This window comes from Capricornis sumatraensis, chromosome 3 (genome assembly GCF_032405125.1).
Source record: "Capricornis sumatraensis isolate serow.1 chromosome 3, serow.2, whole genome shotgun sequence".
Classification (NCBI taxonomy): Eukaryota; Metazoa; Chordata; class Mammalia; order Artiodactyla; family Bovidae; genus Capricornis; species Capricornis sumatraensis.
In genome coordinates, this window is record NC_091071.1 from 133,742,182 (window position 1) to 133,761,414 (window position 19,233).

A 19,233-nucleotide genomic window follows, 5' to 3' on the forward strand; every position below is an offset into this window, starting at 1 on the left:
GATACGTTGCATTTATGAGCACTTTTGGTAGTGCTTGTCTTTCAACTGTAAACTTAATGACTTTTTGATCTTATTAAGCTCTTACTGCACTCTTGGCTCACCATCTTAACAGTTATGGAAGCAACCTAATGCTGCAGCTTATCAGATTTCTTCCTCCCAAATTCTGACAATACGTGATAGTTCAGTAGTGTCCCGAACAGGCATTTACTGGCATGTGAGAGTCGCTTCTCTTGTGTTGTTGGAAGAGGGTATTTACTATGACCAGTGCATTCTCTTGGCAAAACTCTATTAGCCTTTGCCCTGCTTCTTTCTGTACTCCAAGGCCAAATTTGCCTGTTACTCCAGGTGTTTCCTGACTTCCTACTTTTGCATTCCAGTCCCCTATAATGAAAAGGACATCTTTTGGGGTTGTTCTAAAAGGTCTTGTAGGTCTTCATAGAACAGTTCAACTTCAGCTTCTTCAGCATTACTGGTCAGGGCATAGACTTGGATTACTGCTGGGAAAGATTAAGGGCAGGAGGAGACGCCGACGACAGAGGATGAGATGGCTGGATGGCATCACCGACTCAATGGACATAAGTTTGGGTAATCTCCGGGAGTTGGTGATGGACAGGGAGGCCTGGCTTGCTGAGGTTCATGGGGTCGCAAAGAGTCGGACACAGCTGAGTGACTGAACTGAACTGAACTGAGAGCCACTTGGTAAATGTTAGGGATTTTGTGAGCCAAGCTTTAAGCAGAGCTGTTACTAAAAACTAAACTATACAAATTTAAAAGCAGGTAAATGATATTAAAAACAAAGTTAATAAATAGTAACTTTTACTGTATCCCAATTATTTCACTACATTTTTCTATCACCTATGCTTTTGAGGCCATTTATGTCTATTGTAGCTACACAGTGGAAGTACCTTGTAAATGTATCCACATTCAATGACATCACATCAGAAGTTTAACCTCAGCCTCCATGGAAATATTTATATTACCAAAAATAGTAGAAGCTACAAATAAGGACTGTCTTCCCAGAGATCCAGTTGTTAAATATTTACCAGCACATGTGCTGTGTCTGTCTGTATGACACGTCTGAAACAACTTGCCTTCTAGCAGTAAACCCAACACAGCCATATTTTCCTCTAGCACTAGAACAATGTCTTTCCTTTCAGATGAACCATAGATGAAGTATTTGGCTTCCATCTTAAGGGTCATGCTGTTTGAAAAATGTTTATTTAAAAACATTTGAATCACATTCAGGCCAGCGAACTGAGTATCCTCAACTCATTGAGAAAGACATGGGACAGAGACACAGAATGGGAGCCACAGAGTCATGTTTCCCATCCGTTCATGGATTGGGTCTTTGTATAGAATGGACAAAGTAAATTGTCATTTCTCATTCTATTTCTATTTTGCATTCTTTTTTATTGTTTTGTTGTATTTAAATGCATAAAGTTGAAACTGCATAACTTAAGTATGTAAATGGCACAACACTTCTAAATTATACTTCACAATTTTCAAAGCATGTATATGCTGTTGCTAAGTCACTTCAGTCGTGTGCGACTCTGTGTGACCCCGTAGACAGCAGCCCACCAGGCTCCCCCCTCCCTGGGATTCTCCAGACAAGAACACTGGAGTGGGTTGCCATCTCCTTCTCCAATGCATGAAAGTGAGAAGTGAAAGGGAAGTCGCTCAGTCGTGTCCAGCTCTTAGCGACCCCATGGACTGCAGTCTACCAGGTTCCTCCATCCATGGGATTTTTCAGGCAAGAGTACTGGAGTGGGGTGCCATCGTATATAGATTGTCATTTAATCCATAAAACATTATAGAATATAAATGAAGAAGAAGATAAAATTTACTTGCCAGAGACTGTTAAATGATTTGTGTATACTCATTCACTTACTCTCAGTTATCTTGTGCCATTATTATTCTAATTTTAAAGATGGGAATAACTTGTGGACACAGGGTGGGAAGGAGAGGGTGGGATGAATTGAGAGAATATTATTGACATATATACACTACCATGTGTAAAATGGAGCTTCCTGGGTGGCTCAGCAGTAAAGAATCTGCCTGCAATGCAGGAGACACAGGTTCGGTCCTTGGGTCAGGAAGATCCCCGGAAAAGGAAATGGCAGGCTCCTCTGTCCACGGGATTACAAAAGAGTTGGACATGATTTAGCAACTAAAACGACAACAATGTGTGAAGTAAATAGCCAGTGGGGAGCTGCTGTATAACACGGGGAGCTCAGCTGGGTCTCTGTGGTGACCTGGAGTGATGGAATGTGTGGTGGGTTGGGAGAGAGGCTCAAGAGGGAGGGGACATATGTATACTGATTTACGTTCTTGCACAGCACAAACTATCAATAACACAACATTGTAAAGCAGTACATTGTTGTTTAGTCCCTAAGCTGTGTCTAACTCTCTTGCTACCCCATGGACTGCAGTGCCCCAGGCTCCTCTGGCCATGAGATTTCCCAGCCAAGGATACTGGAGTGAGTTGCCATTTCCTTCTTCAGGGAATCTTCCTGACCCAAGGATCAAAATGCATCTCCTGCATTGACAGGCAGATTCTTTACCACTGAGCCACCAAGGAAGCCCCCAAAGCAATTATACTTCAATTTTTTAAAAAATTCCTTTTAAAAGGAAGTGAAAAAGATGAAGAAAGAAGTCAAATAAATCATCCAGGGACCCACAATTAATGAATACAGGAAGGACCAAAACCCACATGAACATGACTTCAAAGCATTTTACTCGTTACTTAAACTATATTCTTATTTCACAGGTAAAGAAACCAGAGAATCTGTGGAGTAAAGTGACTTAATACATGCCAATAGTATTTTCTTGAGTGGATAGGGGGAAACATATGATTTCAAGAAATAGAAATATTCTTCCAGAATGACATTTTCCACTCTGCAGTTATTTCTAGAAAGTTAAATATATAAGCTTTACTCCTATCTGGTATACAAGGGAGGGAAGTGAGAGGTTTAAAGTAGAAGTAATGTACCATTTTTCCCCCAGGAAAGACTTGCCAAGTGTCATGGGACACAGTGTGGCTTCTGCAGCCCAGGAATGGTGATGTCCATCTACACACTGCTGAGGAACCACCCGGAGCCCACCCCTGAGCAGATAACTGAAGCTCTTGGAGGTGAGGTTTCTCAGCCCTCCGCAGGCAGGACTTCCAGAGGGAGGTGCCCAAGGAAGGAGGGAAGAAGGCCCCAGGTGGTGGAGAGAAGCTGTAGCGCAGCTTTGGGGTTCCAGGCACCTGGTCAACAAGTAGCCCCGTTAGCCCTCACCTTGACCTCAGTCCTCTCTAGGAAGGGCTGCCTTCATTGGTTAGCATTGGTGCCAAGAATTGGGGTAATATTGTTTCATTACAAACCTTTCTCCTTTAATGGAGCCTGTAGTCACTCTGCAAAAGCATTCAAATCTGCTGTTTCTAACATTTTTAATACAATAGTTTCCAAATGTGGAAATCTGGGTAGTGTACAAGAATGAGATTTTTTGGTTTATTTTTAAATCAATCTGTTAAAATCATTCATTAACTCTACTTACTAAAATTAATTTTACAAAGAGAATAGATTTCAGAAATTTTAACTTTTTCTGTTCTGGTTGGGTTCATTACAAGATCTAGAAGCCCATAAACAGGAATTAGTTATTACAGATAAGCTTGGTAAGCAACTCAATCTCCTATGACAAAATAGCTATCGAATTTAAGTGAACAGACATGATTTACTACCCCAAAAAAGCATTTTATCAAATATAGTTTCAATAAACATACTAGGTTCAAGGTAAGCAGTTACTAGTTCTTTGAAGAAAGCTGTGGAAGCAAACTTCTAAACGTTATAAGAAAACTCTTTATCCCTTTCAGTAAACAAACCTACACAAAAATTCAGTTTTATGATAAAAAGATACATACTAAAACAAAGTAAAATTTCAACTTAAGTTGTATGGTATCTAGAATATAAATATTCACTAATATTTTCCCTTATCTCTCATCAACTTCTACATTCAACATTTTTCAGTTTCTCATTAAGTATTATAAGAATTTTGGCCAATGATTTCAATTATAATTTTAACTAAACCTGAATAACAGATGATCTTCGTTTTATAAAATAACCTACACTAATGAGATATTTAGAGCTTTAAAAAGTAAAGGTCTTCTGATTTGCCTTACTTTTTGTATGTTTCTTTGAACATGCACAGACAGTCTTATAAACATGAATTATTTCCTCACAGATTCTATGCCTCAGTTCAGTTCAGTTCAGTCGCTCAGTCGTGTCCTATATAACTCACTTAACCACCAGGAGATGGCATTGTAAAGTTTGGCTAAATTATAAAGATAACTTTATTCTAGGTGTGGATAACTTCGAGAGTAATTTTGTTTCACACTTCATTTACTTGATCTCTTTCTGGAATTATAAATGCTAGGCACACTGATAACCTTTATGTTCATATTTTAAGAAAACTGATCAAATAAAAACTCAAAAGGAATGCAATTAGACATGACACATACCTTCTATAATGATCAGCTGATACAAATGACCACTTCATTTAATCTTGTATTTTCTTCAAGACTAAGAAAAGAAAAATTTTGAATTTCCATATTTTTCTCCCTTAGAATCAGAAAATTTTCTGTAATGGGTGCTATTAGTTTCCCTTGGTGGGCTTTTACTAGCGCTTCTGATTATGTGGCAAACAAAACTAAAAGCTTTGATATAGCTCTCTCTAGCTTTTGGAGAAGGCAATGGCACCCCACTCTGGAAAATCCCATGGACGGAGGAGCCTGGTAGGCTGCAGTCCATGGGGTTGCTAAAGGTTGGACACTACTGAGTGACTTCCCTTTCACTTTTCACTTCATGCATTGGAGAAGGAAATGGCAACCCACTCCAGTGTTCTTAGCTGGAGAATCCCAGGGACAGAGGAGCCTGGTGGGCTGCCATCTATGGGGTCACACAGAGTTGGACACGACTGAAGTGACTTAGCAGCAGCAGCAGCTTTTAATGCTTTCTCACTGTTTATCAATGAGAAATTGTCCTTTCACTCTTAAATAGTTCAATTTCATCCCTTATAGGTATGTTCTAGGTATTTCAACTCCTTTTTTCTATGCCAAAGAGAGGTTTGTAACTCACAAACTCCTGTATTCTTTCTTCTTAGCAAAAAGAAAGATAAAATATGGAATCTAAATCCATCCTTGTGCATGTAGTTTCTTTCTAAACAATTCCTGCTCAAATAAAAAAAGAAAAGTAAACCTATTATCCAGTTTTTCCACGTGACTCACTGGCAACAAGTTTCCAAATAACACTTTGCTTCTAGCTAACTAAACCTGTCCAGTTCACATACATACATTGCTTCTGAAATTTTTAAACTGTATTTGAACATAATAATCTTAAATTTATTTCTAACATAAAAATGATGTATTTCTATTATGAAAAATGAAAAAAAAAGAAAAGATAAGGGAAAAACTCATGTATATTTCTGCTCCTAGAAGACAACCACAGTCAAGATGCTTCTCTATCAGTCTCTTCTGTACATAGTTTTTGTAGGCTTATTTTAAATACTTGTGACTATTATGTATACAATTGCATATTACATATACAGTTTTTAACTATACAACATAAGAATTTTCCCATATTACTAAAACCTCTTTATAAATATCATTTATACTGGCTTCAAAATTTGAATATACTTTTTTTACAGTGGTTTCATCTCCGTTTCTACCATATTTTGAAATGACTAATTAAAACAATACCCGGTACTTATTGAACATCTACTTCGCTATACTGGGAGGATTTGAGAACATCTAAGACTGTCTTTGCTTTCTCCATGAGCTTAAGAGCCAATGAAGGAAATGAGGCATGCACGTAAATGACCCTACTCCACCATGGTCAGCGATAGACCTGGGGGAGGATCCAGACAATGAGTGTACGGCTCTGGCTGGGGTGTTAGAGCAGACTCCATGGAGGAGGGGGGCTGTGGCCCTGATAAATGGACACACTCTCCCCAAGAGGACATTTGAGGCAGAAGAGATTACATGAGAGAAGCTTAACAAAGGGGCCCGTGTGAGATGTTATGGGGGACAGTGGTCACACGTTACATGAGTCAGGGCAGGGGTGGGAAATAATGTAGGAGGGGAAAAAACTATAGAGATCTCTGTGATATTTCAGGATAAAACTGTAATCACAAGTGTACTCTAGTTTTGAAGGGCATTTCTGTTTCAAAAAGCCATTTTGTTGGTTTGAGAAACAGAAAGTAAGAACTGAAAAACTACTAGTATAGCTATTCCACTGAAAAAAAGCACAACTATGCAATATATCTCTATCATTCCTTAAACATCAATTTCTCCTTCAGGTAATTTGTGCCGCTGTACTGGATACCGACCAATTGTAGAAAGTGGAAAAACTTTCTGTGCGGTAAGTTATGATAAAAAATATCTTTTCAGTTGATTTAACATATTAAGAAACCTTTGTGTAAAACCGTCTATTGCATTCAGTTATCTCTAAAATGTTGTGCTTTCTATCCACTGAAAGTTGTTAAATGCCACTATTGTTGTTTTTAAAAATGCATCTTTAATATCTATCTTGTTTACAGCCCTAAATTAGGCACTGTCTTTAGAAGTATGTGGTCCATGACTTCAAGAATTGCAAAGCCTATAGAAGAAAGTGAAATATATAGATTAAAAAACAATAAACACGTAGTTGAAAAGCAAGATAGTAAAAGCTCAATATATCCTCTCTAGCAGGCTTCCCAGGTGGCACAGTGGAAAAGCATCTGCCTACCAATGCAGGAGATTTAGGAGCCTTGGGCTCCATCCCTAGGTTGGGAAGACCCCCTGGAGTAGAAAAATGGCTACTAACTGCAGTGCCCTTGCCAGGAAAATCCCATGGACAGAGGAGCCTGGTGTGCTATAGTCCACTGAGTCACGAAGAGTCGGACACGACTGAGCACAGCACAGCACAACAGCATAGCCTCTCTACCTTGTAAATAAACTTTACAGGAATACGGATTAAACAGAATCAATGAGTAGGGAGGGAAGACACAGAGGAGACCTATTGGAGAAGGAGAGTTATGAGCCAGGTCTTAAAGGAAGTGATATTAATGGATGGGTAAAGAGAGGCCGTTAGAAAATTTCCAGTAAGAAAATGTATGGAAGTAGAAAAAAGAAAGAATGTCCAAAGTTCAACTAAGAAATTGATGTGGCTGAAGCACTAAGGAATTTAGGCTCCAAGCTGATACCTACTATATAGTCATTGTTTATTCTCAAGCTAGAAGTCACACAAGAACAATATTTCAAAATTCTTGGCACCTGTCCATAAGAAGAATAAGCCTGGAAAGAGAGGATGGGGATGAGGGCGTGGACGAGTGCACTATCCCATGCATGAGGGAATGAGGACCTAAACCAGTGTGGCAGATATGGGCCCAAAATGGTAACTTTCAGGAAGAGGATTGCCAAACTCATAACCTCTAGATGATAAAGGAGGCAGTGAGAAAGAAATCCAAATCAGCTTCCAAACTGAGAGATCAAGGAATCAAATAGGTTGAAGGAAGTTGCAAAAGAATGATTTAGTATATGGCCTGGAGGAGGGTGATGCCTTGAGATAGATCTAGTTTTCATAAAGTGAAATATCAAGACTAGACCTCATCATGACAAGTATTCAGTTGTGTTTTTCATCACCCATTTTTATGGTAAAAATTATTTTTATATAATTTTGATTGACCAAAACCAACTCAAAGGGTGAAAGTTCATTCCAAATACTAAAACGTCTGAAAGAAATCTTTGTTTAGACCAGAAACGAAGAATTTCAAAAAGATTTCCAAACTACAGGCTAGCTTATTTTAAATCCTGAGTAAGAGTCGGACATGACTGAATGACTTCACGTTCACTTTTCACTTTCATGCGTTGGAGAAGGAAATGGCAACCCACTCCAGTGTTCTTGCCTGGAGAATCCCAGGGACGGGGGAGCCTGATGGGCTGCCATCTATGGGGTCGCACAGACTTGGACACGACTGAAGCGACTTAGCTGCAGCAGCAGCAGTAGCAAGATATGTTTTCTGTTGTGCTATATGTGTGGCCATTTTGACTCATAAGAACAGCAATTTCGTATGATTCAATCTACTACTTTTTTCCTGGAGGCAAAATACATACAAAGGCGGACATATTTTGTCACAGTCACTCAGGGTCCCCACATTCAGCCACTAGCTGGTCCCTTTATCATGCATGATGTTGTCGCAAAGTCCAAATCCCTTCTTAACTCTGGACAGTTACCTTATGAGTGAGAATACCACCACCATTCCTGCGGTGCTTTCTATGTGTCAGATACTGTGCACACCTGTCACATATTTAAATCTGACAAACCTTTTGGGACGGGTTTTATTTTCCTAATTTAACAAACTCAATCCAGCTAGTATGTGTGAAAGCAGGAACTAGGACCCAGGTCTATTTGATTCCACGTATAAAGCCAAACCATAGGTCTCCAGACCACCACAGACCCTTAGGCTGTGTCTGCATGTGAAAACGGCAAACAGGAATGATGATTTGTCTGAGAGTTGCAGGAACTGACCAGAGAATTCAGGCCAAAAACACTACTTTGGGTCTTCATGAAATGTCCTGAAAATTATGGCAAGATGTTTGGGGACTTGCATTCTCCAAATATTTTGGAATAGCTCCAAAAACATTCAAAGAAACTCAGGTTTTTCAGTCTATTTATATTTGTATACAGGACATCTTAAAGGCAGTTTGTCCTCCCAGGACTTCATTAAAAAATACACATGCATCATCTCCTCCCAGAACTTCATTAGAAATTACACATGCATCACTCTTCTGATGAAAAGCCAGCTGTTTGTCTTTCTAATTACCACCTTGTGACTATACTCCTTTGACCTCGCTTCCTACTGAAGAAGTGACCTACCTTCCTCTAACTGCCTTCATCTTCCCCTGAAACTCAAGCAGAACCATTTATAAGACCCTAGCAGCAACCCACTCCTGTGCTGTTGCCTGGAGAATCTCAGGGACAGGGGAGCCTGGTGGGCTGCCGTCTATGGGGTCACACGGAGTTGGACATGACTGAAGCAACTTAGCAGCAGCAGCAGCAGGAACATGCAGAGAAGGCGATGGCACCCCACTCCAGTACTCTTGCCTGGAAAATCCCATGGATGGAGGAGCCTGGTAGGCTGCAGTCCACGGGATCGCAAAGAGTCGGACATGACTGAGCGACTTCACTTTCACTTTTCACTTTCATGCATTGGAGAAGGAAATGGCAACCCACTCCAGTGTTCTTGCCTGGAGAATCCCAGGGACAGGGGAGCCTGGTGGGGTGCTATCTATGGGGTTGCACAGAGTCAGACATGACTGAAGCGACTTAGTAGCAGCAGCAGCAGCAGGAACATGGTTGCACACTCCCTGCATTTTCTCTGATCCTTCAGTAATGGAATAGCTTATACTCTGTCCCACCCCATTACAGAGTCCATGAGCGTCCCTGGTAGCTAAGCTGGTAAAGAATCTGCCTACAATGTAGGAGGCCCCAGTTCAATTCCTGGGTTAGGAAGATCCCCTGGAGAAAGGATAGGCTACCCACTCCAGTATTCTTGGGCTTCCCTGGTGGCTCAGCTGGTAAAGAATCTGCCTGCAATGTGGAAGACCTGGGTTCAATCCCTGGGTTGGGAAGATCTGCTGAAGAAGGGAAGAGCTACCCACTCCCATATTCTGGCCTGGAGAATTCCGTGGACTATAATCCATAGGTTCACAAAGAGTCGGATGCGACTGAGTGACTTTCGCTTCACTGAGGGCCAGAATGGGTTCTGTTACTTCTTCCATAGCTCCTCTGGGGCCTGGGCACTGCCGGGTGCTCAGGTTGGTGTTTAAAAATCAACCAATGGATTTGTTATAAACTGTATTACTTCCTAAGGAATCAACTGTTTGTCAAATGAAAGGATCAGGAAAATGCTGCATGGATAAAGAAGAGAAGTCTTTCACAAGTAGACAGGAAAAAGTAAGTATCTATTATTCTCCTTAAGTTGGAATTGACTGAAAAATGCCCACATCAATCCATTTTTATCATTCTGTTCTTTTCAGTGAATAAAATGTAAAGTTAGTGAATTCAAGGCATAAACAGCCTTTAAAAGCCCCCCAGATTAGCAAGCCCGTGACTTTCATGAGGGGCTTCCCAGGTGGCACAGTGGTAAAAGAATCCAACTGCAATTCAGGAGATGTAAGAGACGTGGGTTCAGTCCCTGGGTCAGGAAGATCCCCTGGAGGAGGAAATGGCAACCGACTCCAGTATTCTTGCCTAGAAAATTCCATGGACAGAGGAACCTGGTGGGCTACAGTCTATGGGGTCACACAGAGTCGGACAGCACACGTGCATAGACTTTCATGAGGCTAGTCACTACAGAAGACTATTTCCCTTCAGAAGCACTACAAACTTCTGTGCCTTAATCTTGGCTTACCCCCTCTGTCACCCCCCAACAAGCACTACAAGGGATGAAAGCAGGGACACATCTTCATGCCTATGGCAAGTAAACACCTGCCAGTGATACCTGAGACCCAGACAGAAGCTTCAAATCCCATTCCTGACACCAAAAGAGGAAGCAGGGCCCAGCAGATCTGCCAGGGAAACCATCAGTGTCCTCTGAGGGTGGGAAGAATTCTGCTAGGGCTGCCCTGTGGCTCTGGCGCTTCTATTTTATATACAGAATGTCAGATGCAGGCTCTGACTCTGAAGTTTCACACTGAGAGACTCCTATACATCTCTCAAGTTCCATCTGTGTTGTGTTTTGTTTTGTTGAGATGTGTACCAAACTGTACGACGAAGATGAATTCCAGCCCTTCGATCCAACCCAGGAACCTATATTCCCTCCTGAACTGATAGTAAGATACTTTACTTTTTGTTGTCTTATAACATGATGTGGTTTAAGCATTTTGCCTTACACTATGGGACTACTGAGTTTTAGATCCTAAAAGTTGGGAGTGTGTCCAACACGATAACCCATTTTTAGAAACATGTTCAGCTCCACTGTGAATAGTATAAACAGACAGCTTAGGAAAGTGGTGCTGCCAGGACCACAGGGGTGCTTGGGTCTACCCCTCCATTGAAGATCCTGAGCTCAGAGAGTGTAGGTGACTTAACCAAGGTCACAGAGCTACACAGTGAGATGCGTCAAAGGCATTTTATAAAACTAGTAAAGTAAAAATCAGATGATACTTATTATAATGGAGTTTCATTATTGCTACTCTTAACCTCTGTGTTCTCAACTCAGTGGGGAGAAAGAGAATAACACAAATAGTGTCGTATGCCCATCATTCTATACCATGGCTCTGTCCTGGAGAGAGCATGAAGTGAGGACCATGATTCTACTGGCTTCTCAGAAGGCTTCAGTCCCTGTGTTTCCAACCAGGGTTCATGGCCTCCTTAATCAGTAGAAATCTATCAGAGGCCAGACAAGAAATTCAGGTAAACATTTACTAGGGCCCCTGCTGCAGCATGGGGGAGTCAAAACACACAACAGGTCTGCTCTCTGCTTGCTTGCTCCCTGATTTAGGGGGTGAGCTTGTTCCTTATATGGGGTGAAGGTAGGGGTGTGTCCAGGGGTCAACCCGAAGGGATGGCTTAAATGGTTTGCCCACCCCTTAGGTGATGTCGTGTGCAGGGGGCTGTGCGCAGTACCCTGCTTTTTCTCTGGGCTCTTCAAAAGCGGCAGCTGGGTTTTTTGGTCTCTTTGTATTATTTGTTCAGAATTTGCCTCAGTTGCGCATGCACGTAGTTGCTTTTGCCCCATACAGTTTCCTTGTGTTTCATTACTCAAGGAGAGATCCAGGTGCAAGCATTACAGCACTCCAGCAAAAGGTCCCAGGTCCCCGCCTGCCTCACATACACACCCCTCAGAGCATGAGAACCTGGACACACCTCGTATTTAAGGATTATTTGTAGATGTAGATATGTAGATAAAGATAGACATTTTAAATATATTAGTATATTTGATATGTATTCTAATATTATATATATGTACAAAGTTGTAAAAGTATCCACTTATACTCTACCAAATGAATGATTTAAGGGATTTTTTTCCCAAGGATAATATTGCTAATAAGCAATTTCTGTCCTACTGAAGAATCTAATCTCCAAAGAATCTAATCTCCAAAGGTGGGGCCTCTGTGAGTCACCATTACGGCAGAATTAGAGCAAGAAGCCTAGCCCTTTAATTCCAGGCTAAGGTACCTTCAAGCTGCCCTGCTGCCTCCTCTCTGTGTAGTCACTTCACAAATGTAGAGTCTGCTCTGCTCCATATGCAGCTGTTGATGCATAGACACCCACTATGAGAGTTATTCAGTGGTGCTAATACAGATCTTCTCAATCCAGATAGCCTCAAACAAGGCCACCTTCTCCTGATCCCTAGAAGTCAGGTTGTCTCAAAAAGCTAAAATGATCAGCAGGCTACTTAGACACCCAGGGCATTGCTTGGAAGTCTATTGGCTTTGCTTCCCTATAGAGAATGGCAGAAGACCCGAACAAAAGAAGACTGACGTTCCGAGGGAAGAGGACCACCTGGATCACTCCTGTAAACTTGAATGACCTTCTGGAGCTGAAAACCAGGTTCCCTGAAGCCCCCATCATCATGGGGAACACTGCAGTGGGTAGGTGGTCTAGGGACATGTTTTTCTTAGTCTAGATTGGGGGTAACTCAAACATGTGTCTCTTTTACAACTCTGCATAAATGCAATTCACTTTTATTAGTGAGTGCCTATGATCCTTTAGAATGTTGTGTTGTTTTCTTTTGCAAATGAGTTGCCGTGTAATTTTCACTTTGAATTATCAGCAAGCCACATATATTAGTATCCACTGTCTTTCTTTTCTAATTGCTTTACATGTTTTTCTCCTTAAGGACCCAGCATTAAATTCAGAGATGAATTCCATCCAGTTTTTATATCTCCACTTGGGCTTCAAGAACTATATTTCGTGAATAGCACAGATGATGGTACGTACCTTTTTTTTTTCACATAAAATGTAACCATTGGCTGCTAGTGGGCTGTTAATCAATTACAAAAACTGGACTAATTTGAGATCTTCATAGAATAGCTGACCTCATTTACTCTTTCAGAAATATTTATTGAGCATCTATGTGAGTCTTCTATGAGCTTTATCAAACTGCCCACCCGGCTGTGTCACCATGGACTACATTGTCATGGAAGCCGTGATGGCAGGAGGATGGCACACAGCTCAGCCAAGTAGAGAGAGAGTGACTGAATAAGAAGACTTAAGACATTATTTGGCCAGTAGGAAAGGTTCTTGCCTGATATTACTCTCTGATTCACAAATTTGCTTGAGGCATATCCTATATATGTGCACACTCATCCAAAAGAGAAAAGATCTGGGCCATAAGATTTGAAAATTTAACTGTAAACAACAACCTTAATTATTTTTACAGTCTTCACAATTTACTAAGGGTTCTCACATCTCTTATTTGTTTTGATCCTCATTACAACCCTGGGAGGTAGACACAGCAGGTAGTCTTGAAATCCCCATTCTCCTAAAGAACATACTGGATCAAAAGGCTTAAGTAACTGCTGAACACCACACACCTAACACATGGTCAAGTCAGGACTAGATCCTAAGTCTTCTTACTCCAAGTCAAATATTCCTTCTTCATCATGCACCAAATAAGGCTATCTGAGACACATGTACCGCTGTTTACTACTCAAACTCATCATGTGAATGGATATAAACCATCAGTTCAGTTCAGTCACTCAGTCGTGTCCGACTCTTTGCAACCCCATGAACCGCTGCATGCCAGGACTCCCTGTACATCACCAGCTCCCAGAGACTACCTAAACCCATGTCCATTGAGTCGGTGATGCCATCCAACCATCTCATCTTCTGTCATTCCCTTTTCCTCCTGCCCTCAAATCTTTCCCAGCATCAGGGTATTTTCAAATGAGTCAGCTCTTCACACTGGGTGGCCAAAGTATTGGAGTTTCAGCTTCAACATCAGTCCTTCCAATGAACACCCAGGACTGATCTCCTTTAGGATGGACTGGTTGGATCTCCTTGCAGTCCAAGGGACTCTCAAGAGTCTTCTCCAACAGCACAGTTCAAAAGCATCAATTCATCAATTCTTCAGCACTCAGCTTCCTTTATAGTCAAACTCTCACATCTATATATGACTACTGGAAAAACCATAGCCTTGACTAGATGGACCTTTGTTGACAAAGAAATGTCTCTGCTTTTTAATATGCTGTCTAGGTTGGTCATAACTTTCCTTCCAAGGAGTAAGTGTCTTTTAATTTCACGCCTGCAGTCACCATCTGCAGTGATTTTCGAGCCCAGAAAAATAAAGTCGGCCACTGTTCCCACTGTTTCCCCATCTATTTGCCATGAAGTGATGGGACCGGATGCTATGATCTTTGTTTTCTGAATGTTGAGCTTTAAGCCAACTTTTTCACTCTCCACTTTCATTTTCATCAAGAGGCTCTTTAGTTCTTCTTCACTTTCTGCCATAAGGGTGGTGTCATCTGCCTATCTGAGGTTAGTGATACTTCTCCTGACAATCTTGATTCCAGCTTGTGCTTCCTCTTTCAGAATTTTCCACAGTTTATTGTGATCCACACAGTCAAAGGCTTTGGCATAGTCAATAAAGCAGAAGTAGATGTTTTTCTGGAACTCTCTTGCTTTTTCCATGATCCAGTGGATGTTGGCAATTTGATCTCTGGTTCCTCTGCCTTTTCTAAAACCAGCTTGAACATCTGGAAGTTCATAGTTTGCATATTGCTGAAGCCTGGCTTTGAGAATTTTGACGTTACTTTACTAGTGTGTGCAATGAGTGCAATTGTGTGGTAGTTTGAGCATTCTTTGGCATTGCCTTTCTTTGGGATTGGAATGAAAACGGACCTTTTCCAGTCCTGTGGCCACTGCTGAGTTTTCCAAATTTGCTGGCATATTGAGTGCAGCACTTTAACAGAATCATCTTTTAGGATTTGAAATACCTCAACTGGAATTCCATCACCTCCACTAGCTTTGTTCATAGTGATGCTTCCTAAGGCCCACTTGACTTTGCATTCCAGGATGTCTGGCTCTAGGTGAGTGTGAGTGATCACACTATCATGATTATCTGGGTCGTGAAGATCTTTTTTGTACAGTTCTTTTGTGTATTCTTGCCACCTCTTCTTAATATCTTCTGCTTCTGTCAGGTCCATACCATTTCTGTCCTTTACTGAGCCCATCTTTGCATGAAATGTTCTCTTGGTATCGCTCATTTTCTTGAAGACATCTCTAGTCTCTCCCATTCTATTGTTTTCCTCTGTTTCTTTGCATTGATCACTGAGGAAGGCTTTCTTATCTCTCCTTGCTATTCTTTGGAACTCTGCATTCAAATGGGTGTATCTTTCCTTTTCTTTTTTGCTTTTCGCCTCTCTTCTTTTCACAGCTATTTGTAAGGCCTCCTCAGACAGCCATTTTGCTTTTTGCATTTCTTTTTCTTGGGGATGGTCTTGATAAAAATCATGCATCTGAGTAAATCTCAGATATATAAACAGAAATCAAATGGAGAATTATCTGCTTTCCCCTCTGATCTTCCCATCTTAGTCTGCTCATTCTTTTCTTATTTTTTTTGCTTGTTGGAAAGTCCATATTAATGGACCCACAGAAGGAGATGGAGCAAGGAAAGATCAGGCTGTATGGGGAAGGGCTAGAAGGAAGTGATGTGGTTAGGGTGCGGTAGAGATGGAGGAACTGGGTGGTAGAACCTGTAAAATTAAGTCAGTATTTCTCAACCTTTTCATTATTTCTCACTCTAAGGAGTGATGGACTTTTTTTCTCTCATCATCCTCCATAAAATTTTAATATCACAGATAGACCATATATCTGTATGGGTATCAGGGCTTTATAAATAAAAAGAATAAGATTTTTTTCACTGCCTTGGTGGCAGTATTGCCCCCATTGAGAATGCATGAACTAGAGGACATCACTACTCAAAATACTCCCTGTAAGCTCACAGGCAAATAGAACTAAGCCAAGCTTCAGGCAGGTGTCTCTTCTTGTTATGATAAAGGAACAACAGGAAGAGGTGGTTTGGAAAAAGGGCAAATGGGCAATGCAGATTTGGAAGTCAACTTCCACTCAAGTGTAATGATCTTCTAAAAATCTTACAGGATCTTGGTTGAAATTTTCACATTTGATCCATCTGTTCAGGACAGCACTACCCTGGGAATGAACAAGGTAGTGTATTTCAGATATCTATGGTTGAGGTGTCCTAAAATGTAAGGTGGATATAACTGTGCACATGAATGAGAAAAAGCTTTTGTACTTAATATTTAAGAATAAAGCAAATTGCCAAAATACCTTTATCTTTGTTTCTGTCCTTCTAAGTTTATATGAAAAGAGAAGATATATTTGAAAGAGTGTTTCCAAGCAGCCCATGCGTCTTGTTACCTTCCACTTTAAGTTTAAATTCCATGTCTTACTTTCAGGGGTGACGATAGGCGCAGGATACAGCCTGGCCCAGTTGAATGATGCCTTACGTTTCATTGTTTCTGAACAACCAAAGGAGAAGACCAAGACCTGCCATGCTCTCCTGAAGCACCTGAGAACACTTGCTGGAGCCCAGATTAGGAACATGGCGGTACGTGCTCTAGTGTCGTATGAGATAAGACTGTGTCCGAGCAGCTTTAGAGACGGTTTTGGGACAATGAGATTGTATTGACAGCAGCGCAGCACACATCTGAATTTAGAGTGTCCTCAGGCTCCAGTCTCCTCACTTCGCCATGTTATTGGACTCGTGCTAGGGTCAGTTCTGAAAGAAGTTTTTTTCCTCATGGCACATGGAAAAGCAATATTTCCTCAAGCTATAAGTTTGAATTGGCATCAGAGGGGTGGGACTCTTGCACACTGTGTTGTCTGACTATATTTAGCTGCACCCCTTCAAGTCTGCCAGATCTTTCTCTGAAACAAAGAAGAGAATTTTTAAAGCTTACACAAGATCCCTGTATACATAATTCCTTATTTTTCAAATGACCGAGTATAGCTTTAAAAATGCCATCTTTTCTTTTTAATCTAGACTTTAGGCGGGCATGTGGTGAGCAGGCCTAACTATTCTGACCTGAATCCCATTTTAGCAGCAGGAAATGCTACCATCAATCTGATATCTAAAGGTAAGAGACCAAGCTTTAGGCATTTGATTTTATAATTATCACATCAGTTACGTAGCTTCTTTGCAAGCTATGAGCAAGGAACCCAGATATATCTCACTTAGACTCACCAAATATATCTGGTTGTATCTACATTACCTCAAACATAAGGATGAAATGAGATCAATCACCTCGTTTTCCATATGTTCTGTGTCTTGTAGGTCACATAAGTTACTGCACCCGACAGTTTTTCTGAACTAGTTGGCTGTATTTATGCATAGTCCAAATTGTACTATCAAGGCAGATAAAGAAAAATTTAATGAGGAGAATATATGTGATTTTAAAGTTTTATGGCATATTTTATTTCACAGTTTCATAAAGGTGAAATTTTTACTTATAGTACTTTTCATTTTAAACAAAATTAAATTTGTGGGGCATATTACTCATTACGTCTCTCTTTAGTCACAAATAGCTTAAACTTTGCCAAGGGAAAATGATTTAAACTTAAAGAAATAAAAATAAAGACAAACGTGTGTTATTCACAGGTCTATTGATATAAAATACCTTCTCTTTTGTTAAAATCAGATTTTTAAAACTGTGGTGGAGCAAAAGAGAGAGTATGGTAAACTGTTTAAGGGGGAAAAAGTATATATCAGGCATCCCACCCCTGCCATTCATCCCATCTCTCTCTCTTTGGACAGGCCGTCTATCCTTTCTTGACTCAGGGCCTCGTTTTCCCGTCTATGAAATACACCGTAACCAGTGTACCCTTTACCCATTTGTGAACCTCCTTTGTACTAGGTCCTACTCTTTGTGACCCCGACTGAGCGACTTCACTTTCACTTTGTACTAGGTAGTTTCCAAATAGCTTTAAAGTCCTTCAAAGCCCAAATGTTGCGAGGGGTGTATAATGGGCAATAAGAACAAGAAAGGACATGTTAGTGTACTGAGTCCAACCCTGCCATTATGCATGAGAAACCAGAAGCCCGAGGTTCCAGGACCTGCCTCAGCCAACCTAGCCTGGGAGCTGGACGAAGAACCCACATCCCTGGCTTCCAGATGCACTCTCTCTGTCCACCAGTGCGTCACATCTGTCCCTTTGGACATACTCTCCAATTTGATAACTTCATCCCAATCATTTTCTCTAACAGAAGGAAAACGGCAGATTCCTTTAGATGGCCGTTTCCTTGAGAAGTCACCTGAAGCCAACCTCAAGTCAGAAGAGACTGTGTTATCTGTGTATATTCCGCACTCTACTCAGGTAAGGGCTCCCTGACCCACTGCCCACCCCAGGGAAGCCCAGCTTCGCCCTGAGCAGCGGGCCACATATGGGCTTCCAAGGGAGAGGTGTCCTCTCCTTTCCAACCAGCTGTTGCAGGGTGCCTTTGGGGCTGCTCACAGGAGGGGTGATTTCCCAGGTGACCATCGGATTTGCTTTCTTATCAGAGCTAGAGTATGAACTCAGAGGCCCTGTGTTCTTTGCCTTCTGTCAGTCCTTTCCTCCATAAAAGATTAAGTAAAAAATATATATAACTGTGTCAGTATAAAGATAAATATGATCCAGGCTGCCTTCAGTGTTATATATTCATTATCATTATATTCATTTTTCCTTTTGATTTTAAAAGAAATGAAAACATTTCCATGAGCCTTACCTCTCTGCCTGCAGGGAACATTCGCCCTGTAAAAAGGAGAGCCCTTTGTGTGAAGAGTTGAATTGGGAGTTTCAGACAAAGATGCAACTTAGCCAAGATTGAGTAAAACTATATAGTCTGTTGAATACAGCAAGTTTCTGGCAAACTGAAAGTTCATTACCATAAATGTACTACCAAGTCAACCAGATATTTATTAACCAGATATTTTAAGTACAATTTTCGATTTATTGACTACCTACTACTTTATGTTCCTGGCACAGTGCTAAACTCCAAAGACTACAAGACACAGCGTTCAGTCTTTAAAGGTCTCTACATCTATGAGGAAGGGCTTGAAATAGGAAAAAACTAATCTCAGACAGGAAATGAGTGGACAAAGAATTGAGGTAGTTCTGGTGATGGGGAGAGCCCTGCCCTGGTAGTGTTAACCATGAAGGAAGGCAGTTGAGATCAGCATAGATCAGTGTAGAGAAAGGGGTGGCCTTT

General features: G+C 41.1%; 1 protein-coding gene across 1 annotated transcript in view; it reads left to right on the forward strand.

Moving 5' to 3' along the window:
- The window catches only part of LOC138075916 (aldehyde oxidase 4-like), a 68,322-nt gene that overhangs the window by 9,945 nt on the left and 39,144 nt on the right, over positions 1-19,233 (forward strand). The window contains exons 5-13 of the mRNA XM_068968012.1: positions 3,004-3,130; positions 6,334-6,395; positions 9,888-9,971; positions 10,769-10,849; positions 12,469-12,613; positions 12,862-12,954; positions 16,442-16,593; positions 17,029-17,122; positions 18,250-18,359. Of these exons, the coding sequence (XP_068824113.1) occupies positions 3,004-3,130; positions 6,334-6,395; positions 9,888-9,971; positions 10,769-10,849; positions 12,469-12,613; positions 12,862-12,954; positions 16,442-16,593; positions 17,029-17,122; positions 18,250-18,359 (948 nt within the window). The remainder of the gene's footprint in view (positions 1-3,003; positions 3,131-6,333; positions 6,396-9,887; positions 9,972-10,768; positions 10,850-12,468; positions 12,614-12,861; positions 12,955-16,441; positions 16,594-17,028; positions 17,123-18,249; positions 18,360-19,233) is intronic.